General features: G+C 35.8%; 1 protein-coding gene across 1 annotated transcript; it reads left to right on the forward strand.

Annotated features, from left to right (window-relative positions):
• Window positions 24,210-25,166, forward strand: LOC110259605 (olfactory receptor 14A16-like). Its single transcript, XM_021085082.1, has one exon. It carries the CDS (start codon window positions 24,210-24,212, stop codon window positions 25,164-25,166), a length of 957 nt encoding a protein of 318 aa, XP_020940741.1.

The following is a 25,384-nucleotide window of genomic DNA, read 5'->3' on the forward strand; positions in this document are numbered from 1 at the left end:
TTCCAGCATAAGAGTTTTACTCAGAGTGAATAAAATAGATGGACATGAAAGATTGCCTCATTAGCCTTCATATCCTGATTTTTGGTATTATTACATAAACAGCCATATATGTTATCTAACATTTGCACAATAGATAGGTTAGTGTTTAACTTATACCAAAATTTGGTCCATTTTAAGAATGAAATGGAGTGCCATAGATCCTGGGAATGGAGAGTTATAAAGTAGACTTTACTATTCATATCTGGTCTTTGTCGCCTGTCAGTGAGATAATGCAAAGCTGATAGGAATAAAGTGGGAATATTGAATGGTTAATTGAAAAATCCCATTAGGTTAGTAAATACAGAAAGGAATTTTTGAAGGAGTTTGGGAGGCTGTTGTAAGTTAATGATCACTCAAGAAAATAATACAGTAGCCTAGCAACAATCTATATAATACCTTGAAGGAAGACAAATTTCATCTACGCTCCAGATACAGTCAAGCCACAAAACCTGATAGTTAAAACACAAAAAAAAATAGACATGGGTTCTGAATCATGTTACATTAAATCAGGGAATTAATAGTCTTCGGCAAGTAATATTTCTATATGTATTCAAGACACAGATATAGGTGAAAAGGGAAAAAAAATCTATGTAAAAGGGAACATTATACCAAAACCTAAGACAAATTACAATATTTTATTTTATTTTTTAATTTAATTTAATTTTTATTTTATTTTATTTTATTTTTGTCTTTTTGCCATTTCTTGGGCTGCTCCCATGGGATATGGAGGTTCCCAGGCTGGGGGTCTAATCAGAGCTGTAGCTGCCAGCCTACACCACAGCCAAAGTAATGCGAGATCCGAACTGCATCTGCATCCTACACCACAACTTATGGCAATGCTGGATCCTTAACCCACTGAGCAAGGGCAGGGATCTAACCCGCAACCTCATTGTTCCTAGTCGCATTCATTAATCACTGAGCCACGACGGGAACTCCGACAATATTTTAGTATATGTTACCTCTTTTTTGTTAATATATGTGATTTAAATAATGCCATGACTGTCCTGGTTAAACCATACTAGGTCAAAGGAGTAATTAATGTTTTAAGCCTCGACATTTACCCCAAAAGGAAGAAGAAGGTGGTCTTCTTCTCTTCGCACTTCTTCGTTGATTATAAATATGTAGCCCTTCCATGGTATGTTCTTGCCTCCTTTGTCATATATTAATTGACCATAGGCGCTTGGGTTTATTTAGGGTCTTTCTATCTTGTTCCAGTGATCTATATTTCTATTTTTGTGTTTCTCGGCCATCTGGATGTCTTCTTTGGAGCATTGTCTGTTTAGATCTTCTGCCCATTTTTTCATGGGTTTTTTTTTTTTTTGTTTTTTTTGGTATTGAGAAGTAGGAGGTGTTTATAAATTTTGGAGATGAATCCCTTGTCAGTTGATTGACTTGCAAATATTTTCTCCCATTCTGTGGGTTGTCTTTTTGTTTTGTTTAGGTTTTCCTTTGCTGTGCAGAAACTGTTAAGTTTGATTAGGTTCCATTTGTTTTTTGTTTGTGTGTTTGTTTGTTTGTTTTTACTGTCAATTCTCTAAGGGGTGAATGTGAGAAGATGTTGCTGTCATTTATATCAGAGAGTGTTTGTTCTATGTTTTCCTCTAAATGTTTTATAGTGTCTGGTCTTATATCTAGGTCTTTAATCCATATTGAGCTTATTTTTGTGTATGGTGTTAGGGAGTGTTTTAATTTCATTCTTTTCCATGTGGCTGTCCTTTCTCCATTGTATATTCTTGCCTCTTTTGTCATAGATTAGTTGGCTCTACTAACAATCTGCATCCAGCAATACATTATATGTATTGTACATCATGATCAAGTGGGATTTATCCCAGGGATGCAAGGGTTCCTCAATATCCGCAAATCCATCAGTGTGATACACCACATTAGCAAACTGAAGAATAAAAACTCTACAATCCTCTTAATAGACACGGAAAAAGCCTTTGACAAAATCCAACACCATTTCTGATAAAAACCCTTCAGAAAGTTGGCATAGTGGGAAGCTACCACAACATAATAAAGGCCATATATGACAAACCCATAGCAAACATCATTCTCAATGGTGAAAAGCTGAAAGAATTCCCGCTGAGATCAGGAATAAGACAAGGATGTCCACTTTCGCCACTACTCTTCAACAACGTTTTGGAAGTCCTAGGCATAGCAATCAGAAGTAAAAGAAATAAAAAGAGTCCAATTTGAAAGAAAGAAGTAAAACTATCACTATTTGCAGATGACATGATACTACACCTAGAGAATCCTAAAGACTCTACCAGAAAACTGTTAGAGCTCATCCACGAATTTGGCAAAGTTGCAGGATACAAAATTAATACACAGAAATTGACAGCATTTCTATACACTAACAGTGAAAGAGCAAAAAGAGATGTTAGGGTAGCAATACCATTTACCATCACATCCAAAAGAATAAAATACTTAGGAGGAAACCTACCAAAAGAGACAAAAGACCTGTACACTAAAAACTATAAGACACTGACGAAATAAATCAAAGATGACATGAATAGATAGAAAGATATACCATGCTCATGGATTGGAAGAGTTAATATTATCAAAAATGAGTATACTACCTAAGGCAATCTACAGAGTTGATGCCATCCCTATCAAATTACCAAGGACACTTTTCACAGAACTCGAAAAAAATATTTTAAAGTTTGTTTGGAAGCACAAAAACACAGAATAGCCAATGAAATCCTGAAAAAGAAAAATGGAGCTGGAGGAATCATGCTCCCAGACTTCATATTATACTACAAAGCAGCAATCATCAAAGCCGTATGGTACTGGCGCAAAGACAGAAATATAGATCAGTGGAACAGGATAGAAAGGCCAGAATTAAATCCCCTTCTATTTTAAATTATATTCTTGCTGGATAGAGTATTCTAGGTTGCAAACTTTTTCCTTTAAGCACTTTAAATATATCTTGCCACTCCATTCTGGCTTTCAGTGTTTCTGTAGAAAAGTCAGCTGATAGCCTTATGGGGGGGTTCCCTTATAATAAATGTTTTTCTTTTCTCTTGATGCCTTTAGAATCCTCTCTTTATCTGTAACTCCTGCCATTTTTATTATGTCTTGGTGTGGGCCTGTTTGGGTTCAGCTTGTTTGGGGCCCTCTGTGCCTCCTGTATCTTGATATCAGTATCATTTAGATTTGCAAAGTTTTCAGCCATCATTTCTTCAAAGATATTTTCAATCCCCTTTTCTTTTTCTTCTCCTTCTGGAATTCCAATTATGTGAAGCTTGCCCTGCTTTTTATTATCCCATGGGTCTCTTATATTTCTTTCTTGCTTTTTCATTTGGTTTTCTGTCTGCCATCCTAATTGGGTGATTTCCATTATTATATCTTCCACATCACTAATTCATTCCTCTTTATTATTCATTCTGGTCTTTATTGTCGTTAGCTCGGTTTATATCTCTGCAAATGGATTTTCTAGTTTTTCTTGGCTCCTCCTTATATTTTCTAGTTCCTTTCTAGAGGAATCTGCATTACAGTTCATATCCTCTCTTAATTCCTTTGGTATTTTCACTATTTCCCCTTTGAACTCAACATCTGTCAGACCACAGAGGTCTGTTTCATTGTTGACTGCTTTAGGTGAATTCTCCTGTTCCTTGAAGTAAGGATGGTTTCTGTGCTTCTTTATGTTGCTTGTGTTTTTCTTTTTCTGTGAGTTTGGGGAAACCAAACTGTAGTCTTGTAAGGCTACTTCTATACAAGAATAACCCTTTGTATTTCTTGGGGTGTTATCACTTATTTTGGTGTGGGAGTTTGAATATTTGTTGTCTCTTTCTTTGATGTGAGCAGGCTGATATTCCCAGGATGCTCAGTGTGTTTTCAGGGAGAAGGAGACAATGGCTAGGGCCAGCAGCCAGTGCCTAATTGTTGGGCTCTCAACAGCAGCAGGGACCTGCGGGAAGGTGGTACAGGTTATTCCTAGTTTCAGGACCCTGGGAAGTGATAATGAGCTCTAGGCAGATCTGCAAGGTGACCAGAGCATTTGGCAATAGCAACAGTAGGGTGCATGAGTTACCAAGGGACTGAGAGCAGCAACAGCTTGTGTTTAATTGCAATGCCCTCCTCTGAGGTGATTGGAACTGCAGGTGGTGCCTGTTCTGGGACCCATAGTGGGAGCAGGCCATGACCAGCTCTAGAGTCAGTGATAACTGTGGTGGTTTGCCCCTCCACCTGTAGACCTTGCTTGAAGCAACTTGTATCACTTAGACCACCTAGGAGGTGCTGTACAGGCTGCTCTTAGTTGCAGGATCCTGGGACCTGACAGAGATCTGGCATGTGGGTACCACTCAGAGTGTTTGGCAGTGGCGGAAGCAGGGCGGGTGTGTTCCCGGGGGTGTGAGAGCACCAACATTTGTTGTTGATCAAAATGCCCTCCTCTATAGTGTCTTTGAGGTGACTTGGGCTGCAAGTGCTGTATGTGCACAGACCCCTAGTGGTGGTGAGCCACTCCCACCTCTGGAGCCAGAGATAATTGTGGTCATTTGCCCTCACCTACTGTAGACCATGCCAGAAGTACCTCTTCCTGCGTACCCCCCACAGGATATGCTGCACAAGCTGTTCCTTGTTGCAGGTTGCTGGGAAGGGTCAGTGATCAAGGGTCTGGTCACTGCCCAGAGTGTTTAGCAGTGGCAGTAGCAGGGCAGGTGTGCTCCCAGGGAAGTGAGAGCAACAACAGGTGGTGTTATGTCATAATTTCCTTATCTGTGGTGCCCTCTGAGGTGGTTGGAGCTGCAAGTGATATTTATTCAGGTATCCCCAGTAACAGTGGGCCACACCTACATATGGAATCATTGATAACTGCAGTGGTTTTCCCCCTTTACCTGCAGACCACACAAGAAGCATTCTGTCCCACTTAGCCCATGCAGGAGGTGCTGCACCAGCTACTCCTAGTTGTAAGGTCTTGGGAAGGGATAGTATCCAACTGTCTGAGCACCACCCAGAGTGTTTTGCAGTGGAAGCTGCAGGGCAGGTGTGTTCCCAGGGGAGTGAGAGCCAAAGTGTATAGTGCTTGGTTACAGTGCCCTCTTTTTTTCCATCCCCTGAGATGACTAGGGTCAGAGTTGGGGCCCACTCACAGACCCCCATTGGTGGAAAGCCATGCCTTCCTCTGGCCTCAGAGACAACCGCTGTAGTCTGTCCCTGCCAACTGTAGATCATGCAAGAGGTACCATGCCGCACTTAGCCCCCTGATGCCCTTAGTCCACAGAAGAGGTGCCTGGCCACCAGTAGCCTGTACAAGAAGTGCCCAGTCTCCCCTGAATAAGCAGGAGTCTTCTCGCTGCTTGTAGCCTGCACCAGAGCCTCCCTTCCTTCTGAGATCCCACAGGCATGTGCACACTCTGATGCAAGGAGTTTCCTATGGCAATCTGCCCCTCCTCCTCTCACCCTCCCCAACAATGTCACCTTGCCTCTCCTGTGGGTCTGGACCTTCTCCCAGGTTCCCTCTGCCATGGCATTCCCCTCCTCAGCCTGTGGTGTACTGTTCCCCTGCCTGTTGTGCCCTTCTCCTTTGCTCCTCATGCTGTCCCTGCACAGCCAGCCCCAATACTCTCCCAGGGGCTCACCTCCAGAGCCTGAGTTTCAGCACTCAGCCCCCACCTGAGCATCTGGGCCGTGGACTCCAGGATGGAGGTTCAGGTGATTTGTGCGGCTTTCACTCTGCTTTGCTATTCTTAGTCCACCTGCTGCACTTTTCTCAGTGATTTTGAGGTCCCTCCAACTCAGCTGATCTTTCCATCAGTTGGGTGGCTTCCCAGGATGTGGGTCCTTTTCTCCTTCACAGCTCCCTCTCAGGAATGCTAGTCCAGTCCTTATTCCTTTTCTCTCTCTCTCTCTCTTTTTTTTCTTTTGTTCTACCCAGTTATGTCAAGAGTTTCTTGCCCTTTTTGGAGGATTAAGTTCTTCTGCCAGCATTCAGTTGATGTTCTGTGTGAGTCATTTTACATGTAGATGTGTTTTTTTGATGTGTTTTTGGGAGAAGGTGTGTGTGACATCTTACTCCTCAGCCATTTTGCTCCATTGTTGCTTATCTTAATTTTGTCAAAAGTTTTTATGCATCTGTTAATATGATTAAAACATTTTTTATTTTTCAGTTTCTTGATGTGATGTGTCACACTGATTGATTTGCAGATATTGAAGAATCCTTGCATCCTGGGATAAATCTATCTTCATCATGGTGTATGATACTTTTAATGCTCAGATGGATATGGTTTCTAGTATTTTGTTAAGGATTTTTCCATCTGTTCTTCAGCGATATTGGTCTCTAATTTTCTTTTTCTGTGGTGTCTTTGTCTGGTTTAAATATCAGGTAGATGGTGGCCTCATGGAATGGGTTTTGGAGTGTTTCATCTTCCGCAATATTTTGGAAGAGTTTCAGTAGAGTAGATGTTAACTCGTTCCTCAAAGTTTGATAGAATTTGCCAGTGAAGCCATCAAGTAATGACCTTTTCTTTTTTGGAAGTTTTTAATCATATTTTGAATTTCAGTTCTTGTGCTTAGTCTAATCACTTTTTTTACTTTCTTCTTCATTCAGTCTTGGTAGGTTATAAGTCTATAAGAATCTATCCATTTCTTCTAGATTTTCCATTTTATAGGTACATAGTTACTTACAGCATTCTCTTATGATCCTTCATATTTCTGTGGTGTCATTTGTAACTTTTGCTTTTCATTTTTAATTTTGAACCCTCTCCCTCTTTTTTTTTGATGAATCTGACTAAAGGTTTATCAAGTCTATTGCTCTTTTCCAAGAACCAAGTTTTGATTTCCTTGATCATCTCTATTGTTTTGTCTGTCATTAATTTATTCCATAATTTTTATGATTTATTTCCCTCACCAAATTTTGGCTATGTCTGTTTATCTGTTTCTAGATGTTTAGATGTAAGGTTAGGTTGTTTATTTGAGCTTTTCCTTGTTTCCTGAAATAAGATCGTATGGCATAATCTTCTGTATCAGAAGAGCCTTTGCTTTGTCTCATAGGTTTTGTATTGTTGTATCTCCATTATCATTTGTCCCTAAGTATATTTTGATTGCCTCTTTGATTTTTTCAATAATCCATTGGTTGTTTAGAAGCATATTCTTTACCTACCAGGAGTTTGTGGGTTTTTCTGTTTTTTTTTCTTACAGTTAATTTCTTGTCTCATAGAATTGTAGTCTTTGAAAATTCTTGAAATAATTTCATCTTTTTTTTAATTCATCAAAGTTTCTTCTGTGGCCCAAGATGTGGTCTATCCTGGAGAATGTGCCATGTGCACTTGAGAAGAATGTATATTCTTCTGCTTTTTGATGGAATATCGTATGAACATCAAGTAAGTCTATCTGGTCTACGATGTCACTTAAGGCCTGTGTTTCCTTGTCGATTTTCTGCTGGGTTGATCATCCATTGATGTAAGTCCACCACAATTACGTTTTGCTATCAATTTCTCCTAGTATGGCTGTTAGAAGATTCCTTATAATATTGTGGTGTTTATATGTTGGGTGCATATATATTTAAAATTGTTATTTCTTCTTTGATTGATCCTTTGATCATTATATCATGTCTTTTTTTTTTGTCATTTCTAGGGCTCCACCCATGGCATATGGAGGTTCCCAGGGTAGGGGTCTAATTGGAGCTGTAGCTGCCAGCCTACACCAGGGCCACAGCAGTGCGGGATCTGAGCCGCATCTGGAACCTACACCACAGCTCACGGCAACACCAGATCCTTGACCCATTGAGTAAGGCCAGGGATCAAACCCGCAACCTCATGGTTCCTAGTTGGATTCATTAACCACTGAGCCACGATGGGAATTCCTCATTATATCATGTCTTTCTTTGTCTCTTTTGACCTTCTTTACTCTAACATCTATTTTTTCTGATATGAGTATTGCTACTCTGGCTTTCATTTGCATGTAATACCTCTTCCATCCCCTCACTTTAAGTCTGTATGTGTCTTTAGATCTCAAGTGGTTCTTTTGTAAACAGCCTATAAATGGATCTTGTTTTTGCAACCACTCAGCCAGTCCATGTCCTTTAGTTGGAGCATTTAATCTATTACATTCAATGTAATTATGGTATGTATGTACTTATTGTCATTTTCATTATTACTTTGGATTGTTACTTGGTTCTTTGTTCTTCCCTTCCTCTTTTGTTGTCTTCTCTTGTGATTTTCTATCTTTACTGTTGTGCTTGGATTGTTTTTTCTATGTGTGTGTCTAATATAATTTTTTGGTTTGTGGTTCTTGTTTAATTTTGATATAATCATCAATATGTGTACATAATTGGTTTTTGTTGCTGGTCTCTTAATTTCAAATACATTTCTTTTTTTTTTTTCTTTTTAGTGCCACACCTGTGGAATGGAATTTCCTTGGCTCAGAGTCAAATCAGAGCTGCAGCTTGCAGCCTAAAGCCACAGCAATGCCAGATTCAAGCCATGTCTGCAACCTACACTGTGGTTCATGGCAACACCTCATCTTGAACACTCTGACTAGAGCCAGAGATTGAACTTGCACCCTCATGGATACTAGTCAGGTGCCAAGACCAGATCAGCAGGATGGGGCTGAAGAACGGGTGCTGTGAAACTTAAGGAAAAAATAAGTTAACATAAAACAAGACACACAGACATTTATCTTAAGTAAAGACGGGAACCGGGGGATTCAAGGTCTGAGGGACCAAGAGCGCTGCCTCAAGAAACCACACTGTTTTTATTGTGCTCTTTAGGATTACCTCAAGTGAGGAGGGGGCTCTAGGTGGAGGATATAGGATTTTTTATTATTTTATAAGTTATTTTATTATTTTAAAAGTCACATAGCTGGTAGATCGTAAAGCTTTTACTCTGACCTTTAGGAATTTAACAACCATTAGCATTTGAGGAAGCTTGGCAATAGCTATCTATGCATAGCATTTCAGAGAATCCTCACTGTGCTTCTGCAAAGGGCATGCCTATATGTGGCAACCCAGTTTGCCTAGGTTTGCACCTTGGTTCTCTTTGCTAATGCATATTCTCCTAATGACCAGTCATAAACCACTTGGGGCCATGAGGTTCCTCTTTCTCTTATTCTTTAGAGGGCATATCATGCTTGTGCAAATGGCATGCCAATCTGCACAGGTCTGGTGTGCCTAGACCAAAACATTATGTCCTCATTCAGCTGACCCTATGAATAACTTATGATTTAGGTCTTTGTTCTTAAGCTTAAGTCATTTACCATCACTGTTACTGTTTTTCAAGCAGGAAGATGGGGTAAAGTAAAGCAGGTCAAGATGGAGTTTTCAAAAAAGAGGCTAAGAAAATATTATAGAAACATGTCTCATGACAGTCAGGTTCGTTACCACTGAGACACAATGATAACTTCCTCAAATGAATTTTCAACCTTCTGCATTTTTCCTATCCTATTCTCATGCTTGCCAGTTTTTATATATTTGTTGATGTGTGATTTTCTACCTTTATATTATCATTGACTTTACTAGTGAGTTTTCTTATTGGAAATTTTGTTCTTTCTGATTCCAGCTTTCTCTTTTGTGCTTAGATGACTCCTTTATACTTGTCGTAGAGCTGATTTGGAGGTGCTGAATTAGCTTAGTTTTTGCTTGTCTGAAAATCTTTGTATACCTCTATCAAATCTGAATAAGAGCTTGCTGGGTAGAATATTCTGGTTCTAGGTTCCTCCTCTCTATCTCTTTAAATATATGTTGCAAATCCCTTATGCCTTGCAGAATTTCTGCTGAAAAATCTGCTGCTATCCTTATGGGGTTCTATTTTATGTTATCTGTTGCTTTCCCCTTGTGGCATTCAATATTTTTTCTTCATATTTAAATCTTGTCTGTTTAATTAGTATGTGTCTAGCTGTGTTTCTCCTTGGGTTTATCTTGTATGGTATTTTCTGTGTTTCTTCAACTTTAATGAGTGTTTCCTTTCCTATGTTATGGAAGTTTTCAGCCATAATCTCTACAGATATTTTCTCTGGCCCTTTCTCTTTCTTCTCCTTCTAGAACCCCTATGATGCATATGCTGGTACATTTAATATTGTCCCAGAAGTCTCCTAGACACTCCTAAGATTTTTATTCTTTTTTCTTTATTATCTTCTGTGATGCTGATTTCCACAACTGTTTTTACATCACTTATTTATTCTTCTTCTTCCATTCTCCCCCTATTGAATCTTTCTAGTGTATTTTTCATTTAAGATATTGTTCTATTCCTCCTAGTTTTCTTGCTCTTCAAGTCCTCTAACTCTTTGGTAAATATTTCTTGTAAATTCTTGATCTGTGTCTCCATTCTTTTTTCGAATATCTTGGATCATCTCTAGTGTCATTCTCAATTCTTTTTCAGGCATATTACCTATCTCCTCATTATTTAGCTTTTTTGTGTGTTTTTGTAGTGATCCTTTATGTGAAAGCTATTACTTTGCCCTCTCATATTGCCTACCTATATGTTTATCATTCCTTTGATAGCAGGTAAGTATATGCAGGAGCAAGTGTCCAGTCCTAGAGTTCTGGCTCACATGTACCCAGAGCAAGTGATGGCAGTAGCAGTATTATGCTACCTCTGCTGCAGCTGGGTGGCTTCTAGGCATGGATTTGGTGAGGGATGTGGCAGAGATTCACTGGGCACATGATAGTTTTAGTAGTATGCAGGGGCATTAGTGGCTCCTGTGACACCTCCTGCTACCAGGTAGCTCTAAGGACTCTTTCCTATATCTAGACAATATCAGCAACTATTGCCATGTTTTGGCTACTGTGAATAGTGCTGCAATGAACATGTGGGTGCGTGTGTCTTTTTTAAGAAAAGTTTTGTCTGGATATAAGTCCAAGAGTGGTATTGCTGGATCATATAGTAGTTCTATGTATAGATTTCTAAGGTACCGCCATACCATTCTCCATAGTGGTTGTGCCAGCTTACATTCCCACCAACAGTGCAGGAGGGTTCCCTTTTCTCCACACCCTCTCCAGCATTTGTTATTTGTGGACTTATTAATGATGGCCATTCTGACTGGTGTGAGTTGGTATCTCATGGTAGTTTTGATTTTCATTTCTCTAATAATCAGGGATGTTGAGCATTGTTTCATGTGCTTGTTGGCCATCAGTACATCTTCCTTGGAAAAATGTCTATTCAGGTCTTTTCCCATTTTTTTTCAGTTGGGTTGTTGGCTTTTTTTGCTTTCGAGTCATACAAGTTGCTCCCATGGATTCTAGAGATTAAGCCCTTGTCAGTTGCATCATTTGAAACTATTTTCTCTCATTCTATAGTTGTCTTTTTGTTTTCTTTTTGTTTTCCTTTTCTGTCAAAAGCTTGTCAGTTTGATTAGGTCTGATTAGTTTATTTTTGCTTTTATTTCTGTTGCTTTGGGAGACTGACCTGAGAAAACATGTGTAAGGTTGATGTCAGAGAGTGTTTTGCCTATGTTCTCTTCCAGGAGTTTGATGGTATCTTGTCTTATATTTACATCTTTATGTCATTTTCAGTTTATTTTCATGCATGGTGTGAGGGTTTTTGAAAGGACATCAACACTGTGTGTGTACATAGATGGTCTTAACTAAAGCCAAAATACATAAACATTTGTAATTCTATTTGGTTTGGAATGGAAGAGTAGACTGCCTTTATTTCTTTATAAATTAAGGTTTCTATTTTTTATTTCTTTTTTTTAGGAAGTGCTCTACCATGCATCATTTATTTTTTTTAATTTTATTATAGTCAATTTACAACATTCTGTCAATTTCTGTTTAACAGCAAAATGGCCCAGTTTTACATGTACATACTTTCTTTTTTTCCTATTATTTTCCATCATATTCCATCACAAGTGATTGGATATATTTCCCTATTGTATCCACCAGGACCTTATTGTTTCTATAAATGCAATTGTTTGCATCTACTAACCCCAAACTCCCAGTCCATGCCACTCTCTCCCTGCCCCCCTTGGCAACCACAAGTCTGCTATCCACAACCATGAGTTTGTTTCTTTTCTGTAGATATGTTCATTTGTGCCAGATATTAGATTCCAGATATAAGTAATATCATTTAGTATTTGTCTTTCTCTTTCTGATTTACTTCACTTAGTAATTAGTATGAGACTCTCAGTTCCATCCATGTTGCTTCAAATGGCATTGTCTTGTTATTTTTTACAGCTGAATAGTATTCTGTTGTGTATATCTTCTTAATCCATTCATCTGTCAATGGACATTTAGGTTGTTTCCTATTCATGGCTATTTTGAATAGTTCTGCAATGAACATACAAGTGCATGTGTCTTTTTCAAGGAAGGTTTTGTCTAGATATATGTCCATATGATTGATAGATCATATTGTAATTATATATTTAGTTTTTTAGGTACATCCATGCTGTTTTCCATACTTGTACAAATTGATATTCCCACCAACAGTGTAGGAATTTTCTCATTTCTCTACACCCTCTCCAGCATATGGAGTTATTGTTGATAATATATGTATATGAGTATTTAAATATTTGGCAACATCTGATATTAGAAACAATATGCACAAATATAAATTGCCAAAGAATTGCATATATGGAAAAATGGTGAGGACCAAATTCAGTTTCCCTAAGGACTAACTATGAAACATTTTATGCTAAATAATCATGATCTAAGCCTCCCAGTCATCTTAATGAGATCACAGTGGGGGATAAATTTCTTGGGGTTAATTCAATATACTCTCACATGCACAAATGATGACTACATTTTCAATAGTTGAAACATGAACCTGAAGCATTAATCAGAATTTGTTTAGCTGTTGGTATTAAATGATTGGATAAATACATTAAATAATTCATATAATCCCAAAGGTTACAAAAAGGGCAAGTTTGTGTTGTGTGTGTGTGTGTGTGTGTGTGTGTGTGTTAGAGATATAAGTTTACCTTTTTATTATGGTTTTTTTTTGGGTGGGTTTCAAATTACTTTATTTGAACAAATGGCCCTAAAGAAAGAACTTGCGTAGATATGTTGGTACAACTTGTAGCAAAATGTAAATGTAGTCCAAACATGTGGGTTCTAGTCAAGTACAATTTTTTTCACAACTTTGAATTATATATCACATTATGGTTGCCTATAATTACTATGCAATATGTTAGATCTCCATATCTCTGTAATTTTCTAGTTGCAAAGTCATATCCTTTAATAACATTACCAATTCCCCTACCACTGAGTCTCTAGTTACCTCTGTGGGAAAAGAGGAAATAAGAGAAGGGGCATACAGGTCTAGGTGAAAGAACTCAACAGTAAGAATCAAAGATTATATAGCAGATAATTCCAAAAACTGTTTGAGAAAAAAAATTACTTGCTTATTTCTTTATGTTCATCCATATATTCTTCAGCAGAAAACTTGCTTTCCAGAGGCAGTGTGATACTCCAATTACTGAAAGAAAAACACTATCAACTCAAAATTCTACAGCAAAACTATGCTTCATTATTACAGGAGAGGGAAATATATCAGAAAGATGGTATAATAGGAAGCAACAGGTCTTATATCCAGAGAGACAATGTGTTAATTGTGATATACAGACCACGATATCTCTGGCAGTGTTCTAGAGATCAATTGAGAAGTTAACAGCATCTGTGTCATTATAAAACAAAAAGGGAATTCCCACAAAAGGGGTAATAATTCATGGCAATTGATGCACCATTTGTAATTTTACAACTTCATGTAAATATTCCAAGTGTAATATTTTGCCTTTACCAACTCTAAACTCCCTATCCATACAATTCCTCGCTCCCCACCCCAAGCAAACACATGTCTTCACTACCTGTCTGTGATCTGTTTCTGTATTATAGATAGGATCATCTGTGCCATATTTTAGATTCTACATATAAGTGACATCATGTGGTATTTGTATTTATTTTTTCTGATTTACTTCACTTAATATGAGTCTCATTGCATCCACGTTGCTGCAAATGATATTATTTTGTAATTTTTTATGCCCAAGTTGTATTACGTTGTATTTATCTCTCAATCCACCTCTTAATCCATTCATCTGTCAATATACATTTAGATTGTTTCTGTGTCTTGGCTATTGTGAATAGCACTGCAATGAAAATAGGATTGGATATGTTTTTTGAATGAAAGTATTGCCCAGGAGTGGGATTTCTGGATCATATGGTAGTTCTATATTTATTTTTCTCAGGTATCACCATATTGTTTTCCATGCTGGTTGTGTACCAATTTACATTCCCAACAATAGTGATGGAAGATTCCCAAAATAAAACTCCACACTCTCTCCAGCATTTGTTATTTGTTGACTTGTAAATGAGGCCCATCCTGACCAGTGAGAGATGGCACCTCATTTTAATTTCGATTTGTATTTACCTAATAATTAATGATGTTGAACCTTTTATTCATGTGCTCATTGGCCATCCATATGTCTTCCTGGAGAAGTGTCTATTTAACTCCTCTGCCCATTTTTTGATAGGGTTGCTTGTTTGTTGCTGTTGTTGAGTTGAATGAGTTGTTTACACACTTAGAGATTAGGCCCTTGTTGGTTGCATTGTTGGCAAAGATATTCTCTAATTATGTGTATTGTCTCCTCTTTTTTCAATGGTTTCCTTTGCTGTGAAAAAGCTTTTGAGTTTGAATTAGGTCAATTTTTTTTGTCTTTATTGATATTATTCCAGGAGATGGGTCAAACAGGATGTTGCTGTGATTTATGTCAAAGGGCTTTCTGCCTATGTTTTCCTCTAGGAGTATCTGGCCTTACTTTTAGGTCTTCAATCCATTGTGAGCTTATTTTTGTATATGGGTTAGAAAATATTCTAATTTCATTCTTTTACATGTAGCTGTTCAGTTTTCCCAGCATTATTTATTGAAAATATTATCTTTCTTCCACTGTATGTTTTTTCCTCCTTTGTCATAGATTAGTTGACCATAGGTTTATTTCTGGAATTTATATCTTTAAAATATTTTTTCTAGTTCTCTGAATAATGTCCTTGGTAATTTGTTAGGTATTACATTGAATCTGTATATCACCTTGGGTAGCATACTCATTTTGTCAATAACGATTTTTCCAAACCAAAATGATAGTATTTCTTTCCATCTGTTTGTTTTATTTTTGGTTTCTTTCAGAAGCATCTTAGAGTTTTCAGAGTACAGATTTTTTTTTTCTGTTTAGGTAGGTTTATTCATTCCTAGGTATTTTATTCTGTTTTATATGATAGTAAATGGAATTGTTTCCCTGATTTTCCTTTCTGATCTGTCATTTTATGTATAGAAATGCAATCAATTTCTGTGTATTAATTTTGTATTCTGAAAATTGACCAAATTAATTGATGAGCTCTAATAGTTTTGTGGTAGTCTTTTTAGAATTTTCTAGGGAACATGTGTCATGTTCCCTGACAATAGTTATAGTTTTACTTCATCTTTTCCAATTTGGATTTCTTTTATTTCTTTTTCTTCTTTCATTGCCATAGCTACGGCTTCTGAACCTAGTTTAAATAACAGTATGGAAAGTGGATGTACTTGTGATATTCCTGAACTCAGTGGACATGCTTTATTTTTTTCACCATTTAGAATAATGTTAGCTGTGGATTTATCATCTGTGGATTTTATTATGTTGAGGTAGTTTTCCTTTATGACCATTTTCTAAAGAGTTTATATGAGAAATGAGTGTTGGATTTTGTCTACTGAGATGATGATACTATTTTATTTTTAAGTTTTTTGAGGTGGTGTCTCACACTGATTTATTTTTTGGATATTAAAGAACCCTTGCATCCCTGGGATAAATACCACTTGATCATGGTGTATGATACTTTTATTGTATTACTGAATTTGCTAGTATTTCACTGAGGATTTTTGCATCTATAATGATTAGTGATATTAGCCTGTAATTTTTTTGTGATATCTTTGTCTGGTTTTGTTTTAGGGTAATATTGTCCTCATAGAATGAGCTTGGGAGTGTTCCACCCTCTGCAAATTTTTTGGAAGAATTTCAGAAGAATAAATATTAACTTTTCTCTGAATATTTGATAGAATTCACTTGTGTAGCCATCAGATCCTGGACTTTTGTACTTGGGAAGTTTTTAATCACATTTTCAATTTCAGTTCTTGCAATGGGTCTATTCATATTTTCTATTTTTTTTCTGGTTCAGTCTTGATAGGTTGTACTTTTGTAAGAATATGAGCATGTCTTCTAGGCTGTCCATTTTATTGGCATATACTTGCTTATAGCAGTTTTTTATAATCCTTTGAATTTCTGTGTTGTCAGTTGTGATTTCTTCTTTTTCATTTCTAATTTTATTGATTTGAAACATCTTTTTTGCTTGATGAATCTGGCTAAAATTTTATCAATTTTGTTGCTCTTTTCAAAGAACCAACTTTTGATTTCATTGATTTATTTTTTCTTTCTCTATAGTATTAATTTCTTCTCTAATCTTTATGACTTCTTTCCTTCTATAAATTTGGGGCATTGTCTGTCCTTCCCTCTATAGATGTTTTAGATGATAATTATTTGAGGTTTTTCTTGTTTCCTGAGATAAGATTATATTGATATGGACTTCCATCTCAGAACTGCTTTTGCTGTGTCCCATAGGTTTTGGATTGTTATGTCTTCATTGTCATTTGTCTCCAAGTATTTTTCGAATTCTTCTTTGATTTTGTCAATAATCCATTGTTTTTTTAGTAGCATATTGTTTAGCTTCCTTGAGTTTGTGTTTTTTGCTACATTTTTCTGTGTATTTCTTTTGTTGTCTCATATAATTGTGGTCTTTTTTTTTTTTTTTTTTTGTCTTTTTGTCTTTTCAGGGCCGCATCCATGGCATATGGAGGTTCCCAGGCTAGGGGTCCAATTGGAGCTGTAGCTGCTGGCCGACACCACAGCCACAGCAATGCCAGATCCTTAACCCACTGAGCAAGGCCAAGGATTGAACCTGCCACCTCATGGTTCCTAGTCAGATTCATTTCCACTGCCCCATGATGGGAACTCCTAACTGTGGTCTTTTAAAACTCTTTAAAATATTTCCATTTTTAAAAAAATGTACCAATGCTTGATCTGTGGCCCCAGATGTGATCTATTCTTGAGAATGTTCCATGTGCCATTAAGAAGAATATATATTCTGCTACTTTTGATGAACTGTTGTATGAACTTCAGTCTATCTGGTCTGGAATGTCACTTAAGCACTGTGTTTCCTTGTTGATTTTCTGCCTGGATGATCAGTCCATTGATATATGTGGGTGTTAATGTCTCCCACTACTATTGTGTTATTATCAGTTTCCCACTTTATGGTTGTTAGCAGTTGCCTTATATATTTTGGTTCTCCGTTAAGTTTGCCTTATATATTTGGCTCCAAATATATGTTGGATAAATATATATTTACAATTGTTATACCTTATTGGAATGATCCTTTGATCATTGGATTGTGTCCTTTTTGTAATTTTATTTTAAAGTCTATTTTATCTGATATGAGTATTGCTAATCATGCTTTCCTTTAATTTCAAATTGCATGGAATACCTTCCTCCATACCCTCACTTTCAGTCTGTATATATCCTTTGCTCTGAAGAGGGTCTCTTGGAAAAATCATGTGTATGGGTCTTGTTTTTTTATCTACTCAGCCTGTCCTTGACTTTTGGTTGAAGCATATTATCATTTTACATTCAGTGTAATTATGGTTAAAAATGTACTTATTGCCATTTTCTTAATTACTTTGGGTTGCTATTTTGAATTTTTTTCCTTCTCGTCCTCTTTTGTCCTCTTCTCTTGTGATTTACTGACTATCTTTAGTGTTGTGTTGGATTGCTTTTCTTTTTTTATGTGTGTCTCCACTATAGATTTTTGGTTTGTGGTTCCAATTTGATTTTGATATAGTCATTGGTATATGTACAGAATTAATTCTGGTTGCTGGTCTCTTAATTTTTAAATGTAGTTTCAATGTTCTGCTTTGTCCTCTACCCTTCTAATGCTTGCTGTTTTTAATATGATATTTGTCAGTGGGTGATTTTCTATCTTTATATTATCATTGAATTTACTAGTGAGTTTTATCATTTAAAAATTTCTTCCTTCTAATTCTGGCTTTTATTTTATCTATCTAGACAATTTCCCACTGAATGAGGCCACGTAACAAACCTTCATTGTCACAGACACTATGTCAGGTTCTTAATCTGCTGGACCAAAACAGGAATGCTGGAGTTCTTTTTTTTTTTTTTTTTTTGGTCTTTTCTAGGGCTGCACCTGTGGCCTGTGGCATATAGAGGATCCCAGGCTAGGGGTCTAATTGGAGCTGTAGCTGCCAGCCTATGCCAGAGCCACAGCAACATGGAATCTGCACCATGTCTGTGACCTACACCACAGCTCACAACAATGCCAAGTCTTTAACCACTGAGCAAGATCAAACCCACAACCTCATGCTTACTAGTAAGATTTGTTAACCACTGAGACATGCTGGGAACTCCAGAATGCTGATGTTTTTTTCATCTGATTCAAAGTGTTAACAGAGCTGGTTCCAAAATTTAGACGACACAGCCAACATAGTTAAGCACCACATTAGAGTTGTATTCTGTGGGTAGACAGCAAGGTGAGAAAGGGATTAGAAAAAGTCTGGGATGTCCTAGAACCTCCAGATATACTTACTGGTAAAGGCCATTGCTTGTACAAATCCAGTATAAAATCTATGAGAAGTACTTATTTTCCTAAATGAATAAAGCATCACAAAACTAAGAGAGGAAATGGACACATGACTCATACAAAGAAATAAGGTAACACATCAGATATCAACCATAAAAAAATACAGATCTATTAGCCAGCTGAAAACACTTAAAATAACACTTATACAGATGTTCAATGAACTAAAAGAGAATACGGATACACAGCTAAATCAAATGAGGAAAATTATGCAAGAGTGACAATATTGACTCAACAAAGAGTTAGGAACTGTGGAGAAAGAAAAAAACCAGAAATTCTGGAGCTGAAATACAATAATTGAAGTGAAAAATTCATTTCTAGATTTCAATACCTGATTTGATCAGGTTGAAATATATGCCATAATGAGACTAATTATAATTAAACTATCTAGTGTCAAAGACAAAAAAAAAGAATTTTGAAAGTAACCAGAGATAGGAAATTAATCAAATAATATAATTTCAATAAGCTTATAGTTCATGCTTGAGCCAAAAATTAGAAGCTAGAAGAGAGTATTTTAGTATAATGTGATAAAAGGTAAGTCAATTTATAAGAATAAATCATCATAAATACATGGAGATTAAACAACATTCTGCTGAAAAAATTGGTCAAAGAAAAACTTCAAAAGAAAAATTTTTTAAAATATGGTAGATAAAAATGGAGATAAAACATACTACAATTATGGTACAAATAAAAGGAATTCTAAAAGGAAAGTTTGTAGCAATAGTTTCTATATTATAGTAATAAATATCTCCAATAAGAAATTAACTTTATGTTTTAAGGAACAATAATAAGAAAGACAACAACAAAAAGCCTACAACTAATATAACACTAAACCCACAATTAACATAAGAAAGACATGATAAAGACAAAATATAAATAAATAGAGATTAAAAATAGGAAAACTCAACTAAACAATGAGCTGGCTTTTTATAAAACAAAAACAAAATTGACAAAACTTTAAATAGACTTACCAAAAAATAGTCTCTTCAGCACGTGGTGCTAGAGAAACTGGATAGCTGCGTGTAAATCAATGAAACTAGAACGCACCCTCACACCATGCACAAAAATAAACTCAAAATGCCTTAAAGACTTAAATGTAAGACAAGATACCTTAAAAGTCCTTGAAGAGAACATAGGCAAAACATTGTCTTACATTAACCATAGAAAGGTAAGTCTCACAAGGCAATAGAAATAAAAACAAAAATAAACCAATGGGTCCTAATTTAACTTAAAAGATTTTGCACAGCAAAGGAAGGAAACAAGAAAAAAAAGACAATTTATGGAATGGGAGAAATTTCAAATGATGCAAGGAAAAAAAGTTACCCTCTTTCACTGTTGTTTGGAACATAAATTAGTACAACCACTATGGAAAACAGTATGGAAGTACCTCAGAAAACTAAATATAGAATTACAATATGACCCAGCAATCCCACTTCTAGGCATATATCCAGACAAAACTTTTCTTGAAAAAGAAACATGCTCCTGTATGTTCATTGCAGCACAATCACAATAGCCAAGACATGGAAACAACTTAAATGTCTATCAATAGATTAATTTATTAAGAAAATATGATACATATACACAATGGAATACTACTCAGTCATAAAAAAGAACAAGATAATGCCATTTTCAGCAACATGAATGGAACTAGAGTCTCTCATACTAAGTGAAGTAAGTCAGAAAGAGAAAGAAAAATACCATATGATATCATATATCTTAGATTTGATATACATCACAAATTAACCTATCTATAGAAAGGAAACAAACTCATGGACTTGGAGAATAGACAAATAGTTGCCAGGAGGGAGGGGAGGGAATGGACTGGACTGGGGGTTTGAGGTTAGTACATACAAACTATTGCATTTGGAGTGGGTAAGCAATGAGATCCTGCTGTATAGCACAGGGAAATATATCTAGTCACTTGTGATCGAACATGATAGAGGTTAATGTGGAAAAAAAGAATATGTATGTATGGCTTGGTTACTTTGCTGAACTGGAAATTGGTACTTGACATTATTTGCCATCTGCCTCTACATGAATTAAATCATGAGCTATTGCAACTGCTGGATTTCAACACTCCCTGAGCGGGCTCAAGGTGGAGATTAGGGGTGAGGTATTTTGTGCTCTGGGAAAACTGGCACAGCAAGTATTCAGATAGCTAGATATTTTTAGGAGAATATTGTATGAGCCAAATTCTTGCATCCCTTAGTATCTAGAAAAAAATACTATGATTCTTCATGGTAACCTCTGCTCCTCATGACTAGTAGTAACCCTCACAAGACCAGCAGCAAACTTCTATAAAATGTGTGCACAGCTGCTGGAAAGCCCTGAGGGAACTCAGGAAGGAAAAAAAGAATGCCTGCCATCTAGCAGCCATCAGATTGCAACCACTCTTAACATTGAGCCACGAGGAAATTCAGGCTGTGAAAATACAAGATACTGGCCACAATTAGGTGAGGTGCCAAGGGAATGATTTCAGTGAGCCCAGACACTTGTTGGGCCCACACTGGACTAAATTTCTTAACAAGACAATCTTAGTTTTTGGTTATTAGCAGTAATCCTTCTTTCCCTACTACATAACCTTTGTTGCAAAACACTTGTATTTCCTAACTACCCTCCTTGCCTCATTGGAGCAGTTTTCTCAGGGTTATTTGAGATGGTGCCTCCCAGGGTTAAGTCCTCATTTTGTCCCAAATAAAACCTAGCTCTCAAAAAAACAATAAACAAACAAAAAGCCCATTGTGAATAACATAACCAATACCTTGGAATGTGCCAGTCACATAGCTTATTTTCTATAAAGGCTCATTGGTGATTGGATAAGTGTATTCCTTAAATGTCTTCTTAGCAACTAATGGGACTCTTGGTTGTATACCAGTATTGGAAGAGACTTTTTGGTAAGGAAAATTCAGTTGTGGTATTTTATTTCCACATATTAGGTAGTGCCAAGATTTATCTCTTATAATTGTGAAGGACAGATACAATAAGCCAATTTACACAAAAGCAGCAGCATATCCCTTTGGAGAATTTCAGACTTTAAGCCCTTGAGACATGGACAACAGATATAAAATCATCACTATCCTTAGGCTCTATTCTCACCAACAATATGTATACTAAAGTCAAGAGAGCCAAAAGGAAAGTTCCTATTAGAGAAGGAAGGAGTTTCTTAATATTTGAAAGTCAGACTTAGTTCTGTCCATTAACATTAATGGTGAGTAATATTTTCACCAACAACTGCATACAAAGCCTGCTGACTTCCTTTATCTTCTATAGAACAGATACTTTAGTGACTGTTATTTTTCTTTTATTCTGGTGGTTGGTTATAATTTCAGTCAGAAAATGAGAAGCCTGCCAAAACCCTTATTTCTTAGTTTTCTAGTAAGAAATTTTCTTGTGCCATGATATTTAATTTAAGATCTCTAAAACATGGGTTTAAAAAAATAAATTCTGAAATGAGCTCATACAAAGGACATTATGAGATATTGTAATTGCTATTTACATAACTTATTTGTAATATACAGAACTATCTGAGCACACCATAATCAACGCAAAATCAGTTGAAAATATTTTATTTAAATTGTGTCCAGGAAGAAAAAAAAGTAAGTAAAATGATAAAGGGAGATGTCAAAAAGTGGTAACTAATTTGGTAATATCATTAACAATAAAATGTCCTGAATATTATGGAGATCATAGACTACATTGAGGGGTAGTAAGAAAAATATTTTTGTAACTCTGTGCATTTGAGAATCTAGAATATAGGCTCAGATATATTTCAAATATAAATATCTTCTCTACTCTAATAAATTTGATAACTCTTAAATGAATATAATTTTGGAATGATTAGTTTTAGGTAGTTTTCTTCCAAGAAAATATGAGCAAATATATTGCATTCCAAGCATCTGATCACAATGGTTTCTTTTTCATGTATTTTTTAGCTATTTACATTATTCAAAGAATTTTAAAAAGGATCTAGATGATAGCTAGCTGTCCAGCTAAATAGATTTGTATATCTATCTACTGAGAGAAAGAGAGAAATAGAAACAAAGAGAGAGATGGACAGAGACAGAAAAACAGAGAGAGAGAATGTATGACATTAATAAAAATAAAGAACACTAGCCAATCTAGGAAGAAAACAAAATATTAACAAAATTGCAAGATTTAAATGAAGGAGTATTTTAATGTAAATTGTGCACTGAACAAAATCAACAGACATGTCAGTTTATTTCAACATTTTACTCTAAATTGATTCACCCAAATTTCAAAACAAATATATTTTCTTTATTTTATTCAGCTATATTAATTGGATTCTTAAATGAATAGGGAATAGTTGTTGATTGTTGAATGGAAAAGACAGGCCGTAGCTAATGGTCTCAATTAAGGCATTAAAGTAATAATACCAGAAACATGTTGAGACAAGACTAGATAACTAGAAGAGAGATAAGTTTATATATATAGATATTTTATATATGCATATCTATGTATATTTTTGCATCTGTCTATGTCTATAACAATGCCTTTTTGATGTCTTCACCATCAAAGTTTTGGTCAATTTTAAATCAAGTAGAGAAATACATGGAATTTTCCCTTTAATATGGGGTTATATTTAGGCAAAATATTTGCAAAGATTTCATGATACTAGGAAACATTTTTCAGTTGTAGGAAAATTATATTAGTAATTAAAAGTCAGAGAAAGAAAATACAGTTTTGTAAACAGAAATTTAACCTTTCACATAATTCTACATTTTGTATTAATAAGTATAACCTCATGAACATTTACGTGTGTATTTATCTCTTTCTAGCTTTCTGTCATTGTGTCTAGGCATATGGATTTTAAAAATTAATTGAAAAACTTTAAAAAAGTGAAATCTAGGTAACCAAAATGATAAGAGAGTGTGAAGGAAGAATTATAGAAACTCAAAAGACCAAAAGAAGAAATTATGGGATATGACATTTAATCAATTGTACAATAACCTAAAATCTTATAAGAAGAGATTTAAAAAGTATAGGAAGGAATGAAATTTAAAGTAGAGAGGAGAAAATTCTTTATTTCATGGAGTTTATTTTTAAGATGAAAATCAGCAAATAATTTTAAGTAAAACAGTTGATTTAAAGACAAAAAATGAAAAGCAAGTGGATATAATATATGAAATGGGATCAATGGATACTCTATATTGGTCCCCTTATTTTCATTAATATGTGAATTAAATTGTTATTTATGAGACCAGGTTGCATTTTGTTGTCAATCTGAAACAATTTGCTATGTACTTGCATAGCATTATAACATTTGGGCACACAAAAAGAAGAAGAAGTAAAGATGATAAAATAATACATACAAACATATGATTAATAAATTGAACTGTATTGATGGAGAAAGTATACTGTTAAAATTATTTTTCATTTCTCTCTCTCTTTTTCATGCACATACACAACACATTCATTATATGATGAACATTAAATAGAAACACCTAAAGTTTTTATTTCTCAGTTTTATTGAAGGAAAATATGCTATATTTAGAATTCTTGATCATTTAAACAAATTTTTTTTCTTTTTTTCACACAGAATGTTTCGTCAAGAATGAACAATATCTCAGTGCTAACAGAATTTCTTCTCTTGGGTTTTTCTGGCACATGGAGGTTTCAGTTCTTACAATCTGTGTTTTTTATAATAATTTACCTGGCAGCCCTAATGGGAAATAGCCTCATTATTGCCATCACATCCTTAGACCCATCCCTCCACATACCCATGTACTTCTTCTTAAGAAATCTGTCCCTGTTTGATATTTGCCTTGTTTCAGCTGTTGTGCCTAAAATTGTTTTTAACTCTTTGATACAAAGGAATTCCATCTCATTTCTTAGCTGTGTCATCCAGGTCTTTCTGGTACCTTTTTCAGCAGTGGCAGAATTGCTGCTCCTCACAGGAATGTCCATTGACCGCTACACTGCCATTTGCCATCCCCTGCACTATGAAGTCATTATGAACAGGGACAGATGTGTCCAGATTGTTGCACTGTCTTGGCTCAGTGGTGGCTTGTTATCTGCTATGCACACAATAGGAATCTTTTCCTTATCATACTGTGGCCTCAACAAAATCCAGCAATTCTTCTGTGATATTCCCCAGCTGTTAGCTATTACTTGCTCAAAGAATATAACTGCAGAAGTTGTGCTCATTCTTGTTAATGCAGTCTTGGATTTCTGTTGCTTTCTGTGCATCATAATCTCATATATATACATCTTCTCCACTGTCAAAAAGATTCCATCCACAGAGGGACAGTCAAAAGTCTATTCTACTTGCCTCCCACACCTGGCAGTTGTTGCACTTTTTCTTTCAACTGCTTTTATTGCTTATTTGAAACCTATTTTAGGGTCCCCTTCATTCACTGATCTCATTCTATCTTCTTTCTATATTTTTCTGCCCCCTTCCCTTAATCCCATTATATACAGCTTAAGAAACAAGGCCATAAAGGCAGGTTTAGATAAGTTGGTCACTAGAAAGCTATTGACAAAGGAGAATATTCTTATGTTTCTCAAATAATAGAGACACATCATAATATATGCCTAAATTCAGGATTAATCTGTCTGGTTTGTTGTGCTTATCTTCAGGGTTACCAGGAATTATAGTGATGATTCTTGATCAAACTGGGATAAAATATGATATCTAGTATGAATGAAGCTGAATTCAGGTCTGACAGCACCAACTTTGGAACATTGCTTGAAAAATTGCACATTCATAGTTTGTACCTAGTTACTATT

The sequence above is a fragment of the Sus scrofa genome, chromosome 2 (genome assembly GCF_000003025.6).
Source record: "Sus scrofa isolate TJ Tabasco breed Duroc chromosome 2, Sscrofa11.1, whole genome shotgun sequence".
In the NCBI taxonomy this organism is placed as follows: domain Eukaryota; kingdom Metazoa; phylum Chordata; class Mammalia; order Artiodactyla; family Suidae; genus Sus; species Sus scrofa.

Excerpts from the sequence above, each read along its gene's own strand:
- LOC110259605 (XM_021085082.1), top strand. The coding sequence starts at position 24,210 with ATGAACAATATCTCAGTGCTAACAGAATTTCTTCTCTTGGGTTTTTCT.